Consider the following 19,317-nt stretch of genomic DNA (forward strand, 5'->3'; position numbering starts at 1 on the left):
TGTGGATTTCATCTTTTTTTTTTTTTTGAGACGGAGTTTCGCTCTTGTTACCCAGGCTGGAGTGCAATGACGCGATCTCGGCTGACTGCAACCTCCGCCTCCTGGGTTCAGGCAATTCTCCTGCCTCAGCCTCCTGAGTAGCTGGGATTACAGGCACGCGCCACCATGCCCAGCTCATTTTTTGTATTTTTAGTAGAGACGGGGTTTCACCATGTTGACCAGGATGGTCTCTATCTCTTGATCTCGTGATCCACCCGCCTCGGCCTCTCAAAGTGCTGGGATTACAGGCATGAGCCACTGCGCCCGGCTGGATTTCATCTTGAAAGGTTGTGTGTTTTGGTTTTGTTGGGGATTTTTTTGGTTTTGTTTTGTTTTGAGACAGGGTCTCACTCTGCTACCCAGGCTAGAATTCAGGGGCATGAAATCAGCTCACTGCAACCTTCGCCTCCACCTCCTGGGCTCAAGCAATCCTCCCACCTCAACCTGCTGGCCATATGCTACCATACCCAGCTAATATTTTGTGTTTTTTTGTAGAGATGGGGTTTCATCACATTGTCCAGGCTGGTCTTGAACTACTGAGCTCATGCAACCCACCCTGCATAAGCCTCCCAAAGTGCTGCAATTATAAGCATGAGCCACTGAGCCCAACCAAATTTTGAAAGATTTTGAGATTTAAAAAAACGTCTGGGTGCAGTGGCTCATGCCTTCACTATCAATACTTGGGGAGGCCAAGGTGGGCAGATCACCTGAGGTCCTGGTCAATGTTGGGAAACCTTGTCTCTACTTAAAAATACAAAAAAGTGGCCCGGCGTGGTGGCTCATGCTTGTAATCCCAGCATTTTGGAAGGCCGAGATGCGTGGATCACCTGAGGTCGAGAGTTCGACACCAGCCTGACCAACATGGTAAAACCCCATCTCTAAAAAAAATAAAAATAAAACCACACACACACACAATTTCCGGGCATGGTGGCAGGCGCCTGTAGTCCTGTAGTCCCAACTACTCAGGAGGCTGAGGCAGGAGAATCACTTATAAACCCAGGAGGTGAAGGCTGCAGTGAACCAAGATCACACCATTGCACTCCAGCCTAGGCAAGACTCCATTATCAAAAAAAAAAAACAACGAAAAAAAATTTTAATTGGCAAAACATGATACAGTTCCAGCACTTTCGGAGGCTGAGGTAGGAAGATTGCTGAGGCCAGGAGTTTGAGACTAGCCTGGGCAACATAGTGAGACTCCCATCTCTAAATATAAAAAATTTTTAAGCTGGCCCAGCATGGTGGTGCATGCCTGTTATCTCAGCTACTTCAGAGGCTGAGGCAGGAGGATCGCCTCAGCCCAGGAGGTTGAAGCTGCAATGAACTGTGTTCCAAACACCGCTCTCCATCCTGGGCAACAGGGAGAGATGTCTCAAAAATATATACATATTTTTAAAGTGTGGCAAAGATGTAGGAATTTGAGACAGAAAGGCTTGCTTACCACTTGTAGACTAGAGTCTCAGTATATTTGGTATGTCTGTAAAATGGGGCTGAATAAAGAGAGGGCACAAGCATAATCCATTCCCAAGGCTGATGCTGGTTAGAAAGGTTAACAAGGTGGCCAGGTACGGTGGCTCATGCCTCTAATCCCAGTACTTTGGGAAGCTGAGGTGGGTCATCACTTGAGGTCAGGAGTTTGAGACCAGCCTGGTCAACATGTCAAGACCCCGTCTCTACTAAAAATACAAAAATTAGCCAGGTGTGGTGGTGCACACCTGTAATCCCAGCTACTTGGGAGATCTAAGCAGGAGAATCACTTGAACCTGGAAGGTGGTGAACAGAGATTGTGCCACTGCATTCCACCATGGGTGACAGAGTGAGACTTCATCTCAAAAAAAAATTTAAATTTAAAAATAGCCAGGCGGGCCGGGCGCGTTGGCTCAGGCCTGTAATCCCAGCACTTCGGGAGGCCGAGGCGGGTAGATCACGAGATCAAGAGATCGAGACCATCCTGGTCAACATGGTGAAACTCCGTGTCTACTAAAAAATACAAAAAAATCAGCTGGGCATGGTGGCACGTGCCTGTAATCCCAGCTACTTAGGAGGTTGAGGCAGGAGAATTGCCTGAACCCAGGAGGCAGAGGTTGTGGTGAGGCAAGATTGTGCCATTGCACTCCAGCCTGGGTAACAAGAGCGAAACTCCGTCTCAAAAAAAAAAAAAAAAAAAATAGCCAGGCGCAGTGGCTCATGCCTGTAATCCTAGCACTTTGGGAGGCTGAGGTGGGTGGATCACCTGAGTTCAGGAGTTCAAAACCAGCCTGGCCATCATGGTGAAACTCCATCTAAATTTAAAAAAAAATTAAAATTAAATAAAATTTTTTTAAAAAGCAGCTGGGCATGATGGTTCATGCCTGTAGTCCCAGCTACTCAGGAGCTTGTTAACAAGGCAACAAAGGCCAGGCGAGGTGGCTCAAGCCTGTAATCCCAGCACTTTGGGAGGCCAAGGCAGGCAGATCACTTGAGCCCAAGAGTTCAAGACCAGCTTGGGCAACATGGTGAAACCTCATCTCTACAAAAAATACAAAGATGAACCGGGCATAATGGTGGATGTCTGTAGTCCCACCTACTCAGGAGGCTGAGGCAGGAGATTGCTTGAGCCCAGGAGACTGAGGTTGCAGTGAGCCGGTATCACATCACTGCAGTTAGCCTGGGTGAAACAGTGAGACTTGTCTCCAAAAACCAAGAACAAGGCAACAATAGGCAGGAGAGAACGAGCAAGTGTTGACATGAGCTTTAAAGCCAAAGGGCCCTGGTGGCCACAAGAGGCAGCAGGAACCTCTAGAAAATTCTGGGCCCAGGAGGTATCTAAAAGAAAATAGTAGGTATTTGAGGAAGAGGTGGGATTTTACCAAGTATTATTAGACTGGAGAAGGCAGCATGTTGAAGAAGCAAGAAGGCCCAAAGCAAAATGTGGAAAAAGCCTAAAGCAGGCTCAGGTATGAATATAAATGAGTAATGTGCAAAATGTGTAGTCTGTCTGTAAATGCAGGTGAGAAGTAAAATTGCTCAACCAAAGGGCTAGGAGCTAAAATTGTGGGTGCGATGGGAATGAAAGGATCCCACAACTATCACCAACTAGGTTTATGAGCATCACTGCAATAAAATGTCTGTTCCAGCATCCCAATGTTGAGGAATCTTTTTTGAACCCCGAAGTTCCTCGTCATTATCACTAGATGGCGCCTTGAACACAGCAAAGGACTCTAAGGTGCTGGAGCAACCAGAGACCAATCAGCAGTGGACCTTTTCTCTGATTTCCCACCTCTCTAGGAGGACTTTGGATCCCTCCCTTCTATGTATTTTTGCTATCAATCCTGATATTTCTGAGCCTTTGAGATCCCTGAAACAAAGGACATGACGGAAACCCCCTGAAGAAACCTTTTATGCAAGAGTCTGGGTTTGACTTGGGCTAATACCAGAACCCCCGGTGGGGACCCCAGCCTGCCTAGATCCCCTGAGTAAAGAGGGACCAAGCTCCTAACATCCTCCCCAGAGCCCCCACCACCACCCCCTGCCCCACTTTCCAGCCCACTCACTGCCTGGTCTGCTCCCGGTTGGAATAGGTGACATTCACCACTGCTGTCTCACTCTCGGTGTTCACTGCAGAGAAAACAGAGGGCAGTGTCAGAGCAGGGAAATCCGGAGGTCCAACCAATGAATCCCCAGCTCCAGCTTTCCACATTTTGGGACCAAGAAGACAGCTGGCAGGCCAAGCCCAGTGGCTCATGCCAGCAAATCCCAGCACTTTGGGAGGGCGAGGTGGATGGATTGCTTGAGCCCAGGAGACCAGCCTGGCCAACACAGGGAAACCCTGTCTCTACTAAAAAATACAAAAATTAGCTGGGTGTAATGGCACACGCCTATAGTCCTGGCTACTGGGGAAACTGAGGCAGGATAATTGCTTGAATTGCTTGAACCTGGGAGGCAGAAGTGGCAGTGAGCTGAGATCGCACCACTGTACTCCCAACCTGGGCAACAGAGGGAGACTCTTAAAAAAAAAAAAACTAAGACATCTGGCACATACTTCAACTTGAATAAAAAGCAAAAAATTTACCATTTCAAGGGAGCTACTTGAAAATTCAAATCTACCAGGCAGGGCTTGGTGTCTTGTGCCTGTAATCCCAGCACTTTGGGAGGCAGAGGCAGGTAGATCACTTGAGGTCAGGAGTTCAAGACCAGCCTGGCCAACATGGTGAAATTCCATCTCTACTGAAAATGCAAAAATTAGCCGAGTGTGGTGGCACATGCCTGTAATCCCAGCTACTTGGGAGGCTGAGGAAGGAGAACTGCTTGAACCCAGGAGATGGAGGTTGCAGTGAGCAAAGATTACGCCACTGCACTTCAGACTGGGTGTCAGAGAGAGACTCTGTCTCAAAAAAAAAAAAAAAAATCCAGTTAAATGGACTGGCAGGAGTGGCTGTAGAAGTCTAGGAAAGAAAATAAAAGAATTTGCATGTTTTCCAGGGGAAAAGATTTCCTGTTGAAAAGATTTCCTGTCTTGGATGTGGCCATTATAGCCTCAGGATGCCACCCATTGATCCCATCAAAGTTCTCCGCTCTAACTAGAATGGTTCAGCAAGCTGACATTAGAATTCCAAGTAGTCTGAACACATATTTCTCACAATTATTAAAATTAACCCTCTGGGGCAGGGCACGGTGGCTCAAGCCTATAATCCCAGCACTTTTGGGAGGCTGAGGCAGGTGGATCACGAGGTCAAGAGATCGAGACCATCCTGGTCAACATGGTGAAACCTCGTCTCTACTAAAAATACAAAAAATGAGCTGGGCATGGTGGCGCGTGCCTGTGATCCCAGCTGCTCAGGAGGCTGAGGCAGGAGAATTGCCTGAACCCAGGAGGCGGAGGTTGCGGTGAGCCGAGACCGCGTCATTGCACTCCAGCCTGGGTAACAAGAGCAAAACTCCGTCTCAAAAAAAAAAAAAAATTAACCCTCTGAGGTGAGAGAATCACTTGAGGTCAGGAATTTGGGACCAGCCTGGCAACACAGGGAGACCCTGTCTCTGCAAAATTAAAAAAAAAAAAAAGTCAGCCAGGTGTGGTAGTACATACTTATAGTCCTAGCTACTTGGGAGGCTGAAGCAGCAGATCACTTGAGCCTAGAAGTTTGAGGCTACAGTGAACTATGATCACACTGCATTCTAGCCTAGGAGACAGAGCTAGACTCTGTCTCTAAAACAAGTTAAGTAAATAAATAAAGTTAACCTTTCTCCTGTAACAATGTCTTGTGAATTTGGGTCCCCGGACTTGCTCAACCATGGGGTGGGGTACCCTGACTTAAGTCAAGCCTCTGCCCCAACAACACTGAGGACAGATAGGCATTTGGCCACAGACTTCAGTGCAAAGAATCTGTTATCCAGGCTGGAGTACAGTGGCGTGATCAGAGTTCACTGCAGCCTTTAACTCCTGGGCTAATGCTATTCCTCCCCCATCTCGGCCTCCCAAAGTGCTGGGATTACAGGCATGAGCCACCATACTTGGCCCCAGACCACTTTTAACTGTTTCGGCCTTTATCAGTAGGTCTCTCCCTCCTCAGTGGTAAGGAAGCTTCTGCAAGAACAATCTTCCAGTGACTGGAAATACAGTAGTAAACCAATAAGACCTCTGCCTTCGGGGAGCTTATGGAGAGAAACAACAATAAGCATAATAAATAAGCAAATTCTATAGAATATTTGACAGTGTTGACTACTATAGAGAAATATAAATCAGATGAAAGAAGATGGGATGGGTAGAAAGAATGGACCTCACTCAGAAAGTAACTTTTGAGCAGACACAAGGACTTTCTCTATTGTCCAACAAAGTCAAACATTGCCCATACTGTTCTCTCCAGGTAGCAGATATCCTTTCCAGATAGTGTGTTACCACTCCCTGGTGAGCCTTGGATAAATTTAAACTAGTGTTAACTCCTTATACACCTCTTAGTGAAACTCAGCATGCACTTGCTCCCAAGCCACTGCTCAATCTTACTCTCTATTTGTCCAGGAGTAATTTATTCATTGGTCTAAACTGTGAACGGTACTGGGCAGTAGTTATCAGTGACTCCTGTTGTATCCTGGCATTTAAGATAAAAGGCAAGCTACAGGATTAGAGCAGGTTAGAACCTGTTTGATAGATTCAGCAGTTTACTCTTGGGTGGGTAAAGATTTTCATCATTTGTAATCATTTATAGCTTGCCCCTTTCCACAAGTAATTTGCAGAGGAATATTTAAATCTCAAACCAAGTGATGATCTATTTGTTTCTTGAAGATCTCCAAACCTAACCCAGTATCTTGTCTACCTAAAGACTACCTTACATCCAACCAAAATCATTTTATTTAAAGTCATTTCCTTAGAAAAGAACTTACAACCCTTGTAATGGAGAAACTTTTTTTCCATTACTAAATGGACAAAACTTGTTTTGTTTTTGAGACAAGAGAGGGTCTTGCTGTCACCCAGGCTGGAGTACAGTGATACCATCACAACTCACTGCAGCCTTGACCTCCAGGACTCAAGCAATCCTCTTGCCTCAGCCTCCCTAGTGACTGGGACTACAGATATGCACCACCACTCCCAGCTAATTTTTTGTAGACATGGAATCTCACTGTTTCCCAAGGTAGTCTCAAACTCTTGGGCTCAAAAGATCCTCCCACCTTGGCCTCCCAAAGTGCTGGGATTACAGGTGTGAGTCACTACACCCAGCTGGCAAACTTTTTATGACCTAGAATTCTTTATCACTTTTCCTTCTGTAGGCCTACTCTTTAAAATATTTTGTTTACCTAGCAAACTACATTAACTAAGTAATAAATCCTCTGCCTTTTATTTTAATTGACCAAAGACATACGTTGCTACCAATCAGAGCTTCTCAAAAGAGACAATCAGTTGATTACTCCAGCCAAAAACAAGAAAACATGAAGTTTTTAAAGTAAAATGGCTGCTGAGGAACTCAGGTGGAATGCAAGATTTCTGTTCTAAGACTATTTCTAAAATCCTAGAATAGCCATTTCTACTTTGGTTGATCCCTAAGAGCCTGGAGTCTCCATGTGGGAAAGGAGTGGTTTTGTTCAAGCTTTCTGCTAAACAGAAAAGAAACCCAGTTCCACAATAATCAAGACCCAAAGCAGAAGCCAGGAGTCCAGGCCCCCGATCCCATGTAACTCCCTGCGTAACACATTCTATCTGCCTTTCTTCTTTTGATTTGCAATGCAGATTTGCTCATGAAAAGTGAAGCAGGGCAGACCCACCGAACTCCTCCAGCCCCCACCATGAGCACCACCCCATGCCCGGCCCACTCTTACCTTGCTCACAGCTCTCCACTGTACCATACTGAGCCAGCAGGCTGTCCAGTACCTAGGAGCATGGAGAAGGGAAGAAAGGTACTTACTCTGAGAGTCACAGGACCCTTGCAAATCAGCCACTGGACACCCTGCATCCCAAAGCGATGGGGAAGAGGCAGAGCCATAGTAGGGTTTCAGCATTATTACCTGTCCAGTGTGACCTTTCTGGGGTGCCAATGCTGATGGGGTGTCTTTGCAGGACTGTACTTAAGTTCTGCCTTAAGGGCCTTTTGGGGAACAGACCTGAGCTGCCTGAGTCCCTAAATATTACCAAGTTTAGGGCTCAGGAAACACTCAGATACCTCCCTAAAGCCTCTCATCATAGGGACAACCCAAAAGGTGGAGCTGTGGGTTAAGAATGGATGAGGTCAGTCGCTGTGGCTCACTTGACATCAGGAGTTTGAGACCAGCCTGATCAACATGGTGAAACCCCATCTCTAATAAAAATACAAAATTAGCCGGGCGTGGTGGTGCTTGCCTGTAATCTCAGCTACTTGAAAGACTGAGGCAGGAGAATGGCTTGAACCCAAGAGGCAGAGGTTGCAGTGAGCCGAGATCGTGCCACTGTACTCCAGCCTGGGTAACAAGAGCAAAACTCCATCTCAAAAAAAAAAAAAAAAAAAAAAAAAAAAAAAGGCAAAAAACCAGGATGAGACCCAACCCTCCCTAGCCTGGCCCCAGATCTCCCAATCATTTCTGGCAATTCCAGCTGGTCCAGACTTACTTTCTAGGCTCCACTATCCCACCCCATTGAGAATTTCCCCCAAACTCATGCTCATGTTTCTGAACGAGAGAGAGCGAGAGCGAGAGCGAGAGAGCGAAAGAGAGAGAGAGAGAGAGAGAGAGAGAGAGAGAAAACTTCCCCCAAACACTTACTTCCCATCGGAGCTGGGGTGGAATATTTCGGATTTGAATTTTCCGGCTCCTGAAAGTAAAGAGGGAGCAGAGTTAGAGAAACCTCTGAATGTATTAGGGGTCTGTGAACTCGCAGTTTCTAATCCTTGCCTCAGTTTCTGTTTCCCTACTTTCTGCCCACCAACATCATAGTCTTAAAATCTAAGAATGATGACCTTTTAGGAATGGAGACATGGCGTAGGGGTACCTCACTTTAAAAATCAAAATTATCGTGGCCGGGCACAATGGCTCACGCCTATAATCCCAGCACTTTGGGAGGCCGAGGTGGGTGGATCACGAGGTCAAGAGATCGAGACCATCCTGGTCAACATGGTGAAACCCTGTCTCTACTAAGGATACAAAAAATTAGCTGGGCATGGTGGTGTTTGCCTGTAATCCCAGCTACTCAGGAGACTGAGGCAGGAGAATTGCCTGAACCCAGGAGGTGGAGGTTGCGGTGAGCCAAGACTGCGCTATTGCACTCCAGCCTGGGTAACAAGAGGAAAACTCAGTCTCCAAAAAAGAAAAAAAAAAAAATTATTGAGGGGTAGGTGGGGCAAAAAAAATAAAGAAACCAAAATTATCATTAATACTACCACAACTAGGAATGCAGAATCAGATGTTCTAAGCACTCAAGTAATATTCCCTTAAAAAAAAAAAAAAAATCACAACTGCTTTGTTTGTCTCACTATTTTCTTGCTCATTCCTTTATTCAGTAAGCAGGTTACCATGACTATGTTTCAGGCACTAGGAATGCAAAGCTAAGTAAGGTATTTTTTGGTTTTGTTTTTGAGATGGAGTCTTGCTCTGCCACACAGGGTGGAATGTAGTGGCGTGCTCTCAACTCACTGCAATCTCTGCCTCACAGGTTCTCCTGCCTCAGCCTCCCTAGTAGCTTGAATTACAGCCTCCTGCCACCATGCCCAGCTAATTTTTGTATTTTTGGTAGACACAGGGCTTCACCATGTTGGCCAGGCTGGTCTTAAACTCCTGACCTCAGGTGATCCACCAGCCTCAGCATCCCAAAGTGCTAGGATTACAGGCACGAGCCACAACACCCGGACCAAGACATTATTTTTTTTTTCTTTCTTTTTTTTTTTTTTTTTTTTTTTGAGACGGAGTTTCGCTCTTGTTACCCAGGCTGGAGTGCAATGGCACGATCTCGGCTCACTGCAACCTCCGCCTCCTGGGTTCAGGCAATTCTCCTGCCTCAGCCTCCTAAGTAGCTGGGATTACAGGTACGCGCCACCACGCCCAGCTAGTTTTTTGTAATTTTTTTAGTAGATACGGGGTTTCACCATGTTGACCAGGATGGTCTCGATCTCTTCACCTCGTGATCCACCCGCCTCTGCCTCCCAAAGTGCTGGGATTACAGGCTTGAGCCACCGCGCCCGGCCTAAGACATTATTATTAATTAATCTAACAACCATTTAATACCTACACTTCATGCACTACTTTGTTCCAGATGCTGGAGACACAGAAATAAACAGAAGAGACAAACTTCCCGGTTGAAGGTGTTCACAATTTATTAGGTGAAATAATATACTCAAACAAATCACAGCAGGGTATAGTGCAGTGGTTAAGCCCCTGGCACAGATATGGATTTAAACCTATGCTCCACTTACTAGTACTGATCTTTACAAAACTGTTTAACCTCTTTGAGGCTGTTTCCTCCTATGTAAAACAGAGACAATACCTTTTCACAGGTTGGTGAGGTGATGCTAGAAAATATAAGTATGTAACATGTAACAATACACGCATCTGTGAATACTAAGGTGGGAGTGATTAACACATATACAAGTCAGCGTAATAACCACTACCTTCCCTTCTCTCAGTAAGTACTATACAGTACTTCATTCTTCCCATCTTTATTATCATTACTATTATTAACAATCTTGTAAAGTGCTCTGTCACCCAAGCTAGAATGCAGTGGCATAAACATAGCTCACTGTAGCCTAGACCTCCTGGGATCAAGCCTGCCCGCCACCCGCCTATATATCTGGGACCATATGCACATGGCCACCATGCCTGGGTAATTTCTTCTTCCCATCTCTAAAATGTTAATTTTTAGCCGGGCATGGTGGCTCACGCCTGTAATCCCAACATTTGGGGAGGCCGAGGTGGGCAGATCACTTGAGGTCAGGAGTTGGAGACCAGCCTGGCCAACATGGTGAAACCTCTCTACTAAAAAACAAACAAACAAAAAAAATTAGCAGGGTATGATGGCACATGCCTCTAATTCCAGCTACTAGGGAGGCTGAGGCAGGAGAATCGATTGAACCAGGGAGGCAGAAGTTGCAGTAAGCTGAGATCACACCACTGCACTGAAGCCTGGGTGAGAGTAAGACTCCGTTTAAAAATAAAAAATAAAAAAGGCAGGGCATGGTGGCTCATGCCTGTAATCCCAGCACTTTGGGAGGCCAAGGTAGGTGGATCGCCTGGGGTTGAGAGTTCAAGACCAGCCTGACCACTACAAAATCAGCCGGGTGTGGTGGTGTATGCCTGTAATCCCAGCTACTCAGGAGACTGAGACAGGAGAATCACCTGAACCCAGGAAGTGGAGGCTGTGGTGAGTCAAGGTGGTGCCATTGCATTCCAGCCTGGGCAACAAGAACGAAACTCAAAAAAAATGTAATTTTCCCTGATGAAGGCTTTCAGGTTCAGGGTTGACTCCCAGATCACTTGCTCACCACCCAAATCAATGCACTAATCCCTGGGCTTAAGACTTTTAAATTGACTTAATATATTGGTCAATTGCCATTTATATCTTTGTTTATCCTTGATCACAAACTCTTAGTCCATGGACAATGTCCAGAAAAATTCTAGTGGCTTGAAGGAAAATTTAACTAAAAAGTAAGAAAGTCCAGTTCTAGCCCTTAGCCTGCACTGCACCCAGAATGGCTCTTCCTCTCATTAAGCCTCTCTTAAGCTTCAGACCTCAGTATTCCAACCTGACAAGCAAAGGGGACAGTACCAGCCCTTGCCAAGCTTGGGCAAAGGGGTGTTGAAAACATAAAGGCCGGGAAAAGGGATGCTAAGCTCTAGTTATCAAAGTGTTGAACTTGGCTGTCCTGGGCCAGTTCACTCACTTCACCCTTGTGACCTCAAATCACCAGCTTTACAATAGGTACAGCAAGGTCTTTATGATCATTTCTAGCCTGCAATTCTAAATGTGGAGTCTTCATCCATAAAATACATTAAGGTAATCTCACCCAGGGATGAAATAATGGGAAATGAAGGAAATAAGTTTGAAGATAATCTGTCTGCGGCTCTCTTCTTTGGTTTGTTCATGAAGTTGACCTGAGTAGGTGAGATTACAGCAGGACAAAACAGTAAGATATAAATCCAGTTCCCCAGATGCTACTAGACCACCTTTTTGTGATTCAATTCATTGGCCAAGAGGGAACCCCAACATCTACCCTTGTGAGGAACTTCTCACAACTCATTTGATGACCAACTAGACAGAATGAAAATGTAGACGCGCTCACAATGAAAGCAAAATTGCTGGAGAAATGAGGAAAAGAAATGACCATGCCATTGAAAGGTTGAGAACACATACCGAGTTTAGCACCTGTAACAGGTATTACCCAGGACCAGGACCAGGACCCCCTCAAGGGAACACTTCTGGATGAAGGGCAAAGAGGTGGGGGTGGCTCAAACCAGTAAGGGCCTAACGGAACCCCAGCTTAGGAGCCCACTTTAAAGTGTGCTCTTTCAAGAGGGTCTCTTAGTACAATCTAAGGCCAAAGGTCAAAATTCCCTCTCACTTCAAACTCCTAGTTTTAGGGGCTTTCTTTCATGGAGGGAATGGGGGGAGGGAGAAGGGTGGCAGTGGTGAAATCAAATCTCTGCTGGGATGTTAATCCATATCCTGAAAGCAATGGCAGGCAGATCGTCTGGAATGTCTGGAATGTTCCAGGAGAGGGAGGGGGAGGAGGGCAGGGCCACCCAACCAATGAAAGAAAAGACATCCTGGCAGCCCTCCCCCACCCGAACCAGCAAAGACTCACCCAGCCCTCCAGGGCACACACCCCACCCTGGGAACCCACTCCAGGCCCCTCCAGGCCTCCTTTCAGCAAAGCCCCCAGCCCTGATTAAAACACAACAGGGCAGGCAGGGAGACACAGAGGCCACGAAGAACCTTTGTCTTTTAAGCCTTTGGCCTGGTTTCTGTTAAAATATGGTGCTACCTAATTTCTTTCAGGCCCAAAGCACATGGGACATTGCTGAGAACTGTAACCTGTGTTCCTTTCCCTTGGTTCCAGTCTCATTCATTCCACACTTACAGAAGGCCTGGTGTGGGCTGAGCTGAGGCAGTGTGTTGGGAACTTGGGGGTTCCAGATGAAAGCTAAGCGCACTCTAACTTGTTACTTCTTCACTCTGAACCTTAGTTACCTTCTATGAAACTTGAATAAGGCTTTTATGAAGACTTCAAAGAAAAAGTGTATAAAACAAGCTGCCTGCCATGTAGTAAGCACTCAATCCATGTCCAAGTCCCCAGTCCCAGGGAATTAGAGTATTAAGACTAGCAGGTAGGGCCGGGCGCGGTGGCTCAAGCCTGTAATCCCAGCACTTTGGGAGGCCGAGGCGGGTGGATCACGAGGTCAAGAGATCGAGACCAGCCTGGTCAACATGGTGAAACCCCGTCTCTACTAAAAATACAAAAAATTAGCTGGGCATGGTGGCGTGTGCCTGTAATCCCAGCTACTCAGGAGGCTGAGGCAGGAGAATTGCCTGAACCCAGGAGGCGGAGGTTGCGGTGAGCCGAGATCGTGCCATTGCACTCCAGCCTGGGTTAACAAGAGCGAAACTCCGTCTCAAAAAAAAAAAAAAAAAAAAAAAAAAAAAAAAAAAGACTAGCAGGTAGGGTTGACAATGGTAACAATTATTAAGATTTTATTTCTGCACTGGTGGGGAAACAGCGAAAAATACCACTGCCTAGAGTCCCCCCCGCCACTCCCCCATCTCCCCAATAAAAGGGTCCAGGAACCAGGGACCAGGGACCCACGCCGGTACTCCAGTGGACCAGCTTCTACCAGAGTTAAGCAGTGCCTTTGCCCTATCTTTGCAGTATCTCCTGGCACCTTCTATATGCCTGGATTGCCTAAACGGATGAACATCCATTGTTCAGAAAAGGAAAGTGAATGCTGAGTTCATTAATTCACCCCATCCTCTTCCACTATAGCTGATAAACCTGTGGATCGAAAGAATGAAGCAACCAGTCCCTGGCAATAAAGGCAATAGTTGCACCAGCCTATTTTCTTGGGTGCCAACATGCTGTGGTTTCTGGTGCTCTCTGCCTGCAATGACCTACACAGCAGTTATCAGGTCCTGGGTCAGGGATGGGGCATGTGGCGGGGTTGTGATGGGCAGTTTGCCAGATATACAGCAACTATTGAGGACTCGCCTCTCAAAGGCTGCTGGGCCAAGGAGGGGGCATAAGAGCCACAAAGATTGAGTGACCATTCTTTGAAAACCCAAGAAGGGCCATTCAGGAGGAAACAGAGGGAAAGAGCATCCTTGCAACAGCTTAAGCCATGTAGGAAGTAGGAAATTCTGGGAGCACAGGGAGCAGGGCCCCTGGGAGGGAGATGAGGTTGGGAACTCTCCCTGGGCTGAGAGTTCTCATCCTTTCATACCTCAAGAGTTCAGAGAAGTGTCACTGATTCAGACCAAACAGAAAAGAAAACAGTTCTCAATTTGGGAAGAGCCTAACTTATACTTTTTTTTCCTTTGAAACAGAGTATTGCTCTTTCATCCAGGCTGCAGCACAGTGGTGGGATCTTGGCTCACTGCAGCCCCAACTTCCCAGGCTCAAGTGATTCTCCCACCTCAGCCTCCTGAGCAGCTGGAATATGCGCCATCACGGTTGGCTCCAGTTATTTTTTTTTTTTTAATTTGTAGAGACAGGGCCTCACTATGTTTTCCAAGCTGGTCTCACACTCCTATAATCAAGGGATCCTTCCACCTCAGCCTCCTAAAGTGCTGAAATTATAGGTGTGAGCCACTGCACCCAAATGACAATAATTTCTTGATGTCAATATTCAATATGCCCAAGAATCACTTTTCAACTAACTATGAATAGGCAGCTGGAAAAACAAGTTAACAGCTTAAAGAATCATAGATGGGATTCTTTTGATTTATCAGAGTGCCAATTCCATGGCGCAGACCCACTGTTCACTGGGTCATGTGAACTCTTAGTGTTTTTTACTTTGCCCTCCAGCCTACCATGAGTTTACTTTGGCAAAGGCTTTTTGTCCCCTATATGTCATCAAAAAGCCACCATAGAAACAGTGCAAAGAGTCTGGATTGAAACAGGCTTTGGGTTCAGATTCTGGTTGTGGCTCTGTGAGGCTGGCTATGTGATTTAGACAAGATACCCAACCTCCCCATCTCAGTGCCCTGGTCCTAAAATAGCCATTGATACCACGTTAGTGTGTAGAGAGGATTGTATGAGGTCATGAATCTTAAAGTCTGGCATGTTAATTCCCTTCATTTAACGTAGAAGTTAGGGTCGGGCTCAGTGGCTCCCACCTGTAATCCCGGAACTTTGGGACATAGAGGTGGGTGGATCACGGGGTCAGGAGTTCAAGACCAGCCTGGCCAACATGGTGAAACCCCATCTCTACTAAAAATACAAACACTAGCTAGGCGTGGTGGCACTCACCTGTAATCCCAGCTACTTAGAAGTAGGAGAACTGCTTGAACCCGGGGAGGCGGGGAGGTTGCAGTGAGCTTAGATCACACCATTGCACTCCAGCCTGGGCAACACAGCAAGGCTCTGCCCCTCACCACCCCCCCTCCCGCAAATGAAAGAGAGTGTGTGTGTGTGTGTGTGTGTGTGTGTGTGTGTGTGTATGTGTCTATAAAAAAAAAAAGCCAGGCATCCACCTGTGGTTTCAGCTACTCAAAAGGCTGAGGTGGGACCAGGCACAGTGGCTCAAGCCTGTAATCCCAGGACTTTGAGAGGCTGACGCGGGTGGATCACGAGGTCAAGAGATCAAGACCATCCTGGTCAACATGGTGAAACCGTCTCTACTAAAAATACAAAAAATTAGCTGGGCATGGTGGCGCGTGCCTGTAATTCCAGCTACTCAGGAGGTTGAGGCAGGAGAACTGCCTGAACCCAGGAGGCGGAGGTTGTGGTGAGCTGAGATTGCGCCATTGCACTCCAGCCTGGGTAACAAGAGTGAAACTCTGTCTCCCAAAAAAAAAAAAAAAAAAAAAAAAAACAGAAACAAAAGGCTGAGGTGGGAGGATCACCTAGGCCCAAGAGGCAGAGGTTGCAGTGAGCCAAGATGGCACCACTGCACTCCAACCTGGGTGACAGAGTGAGATCCTGTCTCAAACTAAATAAATAAAGTGTCAGTTAGGAGCTAGGCACATGACTCACTCCTGTTGTCACTTTTAAAGTCATATTTAATTCTTTTTTTTTTTTTTTTTTTTTGAGACGGAGTTTCGCTCTTGTTACCCAGGCTGGAGTGCAATGGCGTGATCTCGGCTCACCGCAACCTCCGCCTCCTAGGTTCAGGCAATTCTCCTGTCTCAGCCTCCTGAGTAGCTGGGATTACAGGCACGCGCCACCATGCCCAGCTAATTTTTTGTATTTTTAGTAGAGACGGGGTTTCACCTTGTTGACCAAGATGGTCTCGATCTCTTGACCTCGTGATCCACCCGCCTCGGCCTCCCAAAGTGCTGGGATTACAGGCTTGAGCCACCGCTGCCCGGCTCTCATATTTAATTCTTATAATTTAGAAATACATACTGAAATAGTTACAAATAAAATGACATGTCTAAGACTTGCTTCAAAATAATCAGAGCGCAGGGGAAAATAGAAACAGATTGCATATGCATTGGTAATTCTTAAAGCTAAGTGATGGGTGGTATACAGAGGGGTTATTACATTATTCTTTCTACTTTTATGTTTATATTTCTTTCCATAACAAAAAGGTAAAAACAAAAAAGACTGGTAATTCCAGCTTACCCAGTTCTGAAGTTATTAACAGTTCCAAATTAATAGAAACTAGTATGAAGTAATGAAATTTTCCTAATGGTGTTCTATTCGAAATACTCCAGAACCTTAAGGAGCTTGGGGCGGGGGGTGGGGTGGGGGAGCAGAGTATGGAAGGAGACAAAGGGTTGGGGTCCCAGGGAGGAAGGAGCAAGCACACCAGATGAAACTGTCTCAGAATGAGGCCTCCCAGGACACCACTGTGCACAGTGTGAATAGGAACTCTAGGTCTCAGGGAGGGAGGCTGAAAACTGCCCCGGGAAAGGGATTTCTCTAATCCTCTGCAAACCTGCTCCTTCTTTCAGCCCCCATACCCAGAAGGGAGAGTTCCATCTTCAAACATGTTTATGTCCTCCCTCGCCCCTCCCTAGAGGGAGGAGTACCTTTTAACTAGGGTGGGGCAAGCCAGTTGAAGGAGGGAAAGAGGACAAGGTGGGGAACAGGTTTTGGAATCTTTCATGTTTGGGGCCCCAATTCCCCTAGAACCTCTGTCATGAGTCAAGCCTGGACTTTCATCTCTAGCAAAGAAGTAGGATTAAACCAGGATCTTCAGATTAGAACCTTCGCCTCCACCCCTCCCCCGCAGGCCAAGCTTCTGGCTCCATGTGTGGTCTTGGACAGTCAAGCCTTCAACTCTGGACCTCAGTTTCTCACATATGGGAAACTGAGTAGGATCAGTCCATCTCAGAGGGTCCTGTGTCCTCAGACAGGAATCAACCCTATCTACCTATAAGGAAACACCTTCTTAATTAGAGGGATTTTCTGTGCCCTAACAGTCTGAATAACTGACTTTTTTTTTTTTTTTTGAGACAGTTCCTATTAGGAATGTGATAAAAGGCAAGAAACCTCCAACAGAAAAATGCAAACCCTTTGCACACCATTTCAAGATTTCAGGAGTTAATGAAGACTTTGGAATCCATACATAACCCCAAAGTAAAGACATACTCCCTAACTTGCATCCCACCTAACACATTTAACTTCACCCCAATGATATCTAAGTCTTCAGTCATGCCTGCAGGCATCTCAAAATGTGGAGAAGGAATCAGCCTGAGGCAACCAGAAAACAAAGATAGACTGGGAGCCAGTTTTGGGTTCCCAGGATGCTGGAAAAGGGTAAGCAACAGAAGTCAAAAAGCTAGTTACCATGACTTTCCTCATGGTTTCTGATAAGAGTCTAGCTGCTCAGAGCCATTCTTTTTTTGTTATCTTGACAGCGCTGGGCCTTCACTGTCTACTACAAAAGCCACTAATTACATGTGGCTACTCTACTGAGGCACTTGCAATGTGGCCAGTCCAACTGAGCAACTGGATTTTTAATTTTATAACTTTAAGTCTTAGGTTGGATGCAATGGTTCAAGCCTATAATCCCAGCACTTTGGAAGGTGGGTGGATTATCTGAGGTCAGGAGTTTGAGAAAGAGCCTGGCCAACATGATGAAACCCTGTCTCTAGTAAAAATACAAAACTTAGCTGGGCGTGGTGGCGCCTGCCTGTAATCTCAGCTACTTGGGAGGTTGAGGCATGAGAATCGCTTAAACCCAGCAGGTGGAGGTTGCAGTAACCAGAGATCACGCCACTGCACTGCAGCCCCGGAGACAGAACACTCTAGGCAAAAGAGCAAGACTCTGTCTCAAAAAAAAAAAAAATTTTTATTTTATTTTATTTTTTATTTTTTTTGAGACAGAGTTTCGCTCTTGTTATCCAGGCTGGAGTGCAATGGCACGATCTCGGCTCACGGCAACCTCCGCCTCCTGGGTTCAGGCAATTCTCCTGCCTCAGCCTCCCGAGTAGCTGGGATTACAGGCACGTGCTGCCACCATGCCCAGCTAATTTTTTGTATCTTTAGTAGAGACGGGGAGGCTGGGCGCGGTGGCTCAAGCCTGTAATCCCAGCACTTTGGGAGGCCGAGGCGGGTGGATCACGAGGTCAAGAGATCGAGACCATCCTGGTCAACATGGTGAAACGTCTCTACTAAAAATACAAAAAAAATTAGCTGGGCATGGTGGCACGTGCCTGTAATCCCAGCTACTCGGGAGGCTGAGGCAAGAGAATTGCTCGAACCCAGGAGGCGGAGGTTGCGGTGAGCCGAGATCGCGCCATTGCACTCCAGCCCGGGTAACAAGAGCGAAACTCCGTCTCAAAAAAAAAAAAAAATTACCTGGGTGTGGTGGCACAAGCCTGTAATCCCAGCTACTCAGTAGGTTGAGGCAGGAGAATCGCATTAAGATGGAAGTTGCAGTAAACTGAGATTGTGCCACTGCATTCTAGCCAGGGTGACAGAGCAAGACTGTCTCCAAAATAAAAATAGGGCTGGGCACGGTGGCTCAAGCCTATGGTCCCAGCACTTTGGGAGGCCGAGGCGGGTGGATCACGAGGTCAAGAGATCGAGACCATCCTGGTCAACATGGTGAGACCCCGTCTCTACTAAAAATACAAAACGTTAGCTGGGCATGGTGGCGCGTGCCTGTAATCCCAGCTACTCAGGAGGCTGAGGCAGGAGAATTGCCTGAACCCATGAGGTGGAGGTTGTGGTGAGCCGAGATCACGCCATTGCACTCCAGCCTGGGTAACAAGAGCAAAACTCCGTCTCAAAAAAAAAATAAAATAAAATAATTTTAGGCCGGGTGCAGTGGCTCATGCCTCTAATCCCAGCACTTTGGGAGGCTGAGGCAGGTGGATCACGAGGTCAAGAGATCGAGACCATCCCGGTCAACATAGTGAAACCCCGTCTCTACTAAAAATACAAAAAATTAGCTGGGCATGGTGGCACGTGCCTGTAATCCCAGCTACTCAGGAGGCTGAGGCAGGAGAATTGCCTGAACCCAGGAGGCGGAGGTTGCGGTGAGCCGAGATCGCGCCATTGCACTCCAGCCTGGGTAACAAGAGCGAAACTCCGTCTCAAAAAAAAAAAAAAAATAGTTATTATTTTGGGAGCACTTTGGGATGCCAAAGCAGATGGATCACAAAGCAAGGAGATAGATACCATCCCGGCCAATATGGTGAAACCCCATCTCAGTAAACATAAAAAATCAGCCAGGTGTGGTGGCGCA

The 19,317-nt window shown here is 46.6% G+C and overlaps 1 protein-coding gene across 1 annotated transcript in view; it reads right to left on the reverse strand.

Annotated features, from left to right (window-relative positions):
* The window catches only part of IGF2BP1 (insulin like growth factor 2 mRNA binding protein 1), a 58,739-nt gene that overhangs the window by 18,382 nt on the left and 21,040 nt on the right, over nucleotides 1-19,317 (reverse strand). The window contains exons 3-5 of the mRNA XM_003931240.3: nucleotides 8,239-8,287; nucleotides 7,324-7,375; nucleotides 3,570-3,633 (exon numbers count right to left, since the gene is read on the reverse strand). Of these exons, the coding sequence (XP_003931289.1) occupies nucleotides 3,570-3,633; nucleotides 7,324-7,375; nucleotides 8,239-8,287 (165 nt within the window). The remainder of the gene's footprint in view (nucleotides 1-3,569; nucleotides 3,634-7,323; nucleotides 7,376-8,238; nucleotides 8,288-19,317) is intronic.

Source organism: Saimiri boliviensis, chromosome 17, assembly GCF_048565385.1.
Source record: "Saimiri boliviensis isolate mSaiBol1 chromosome 17, mSaiBol1.pri, whole genome shotgun sequence".
NCBI classification, from domain to species: domain Eukaryota; kingdom Metazoa; phylum Chordata; class Mammalia; order Primates; family Cebidae; genus Saimiri; species Saimiri boliviensis.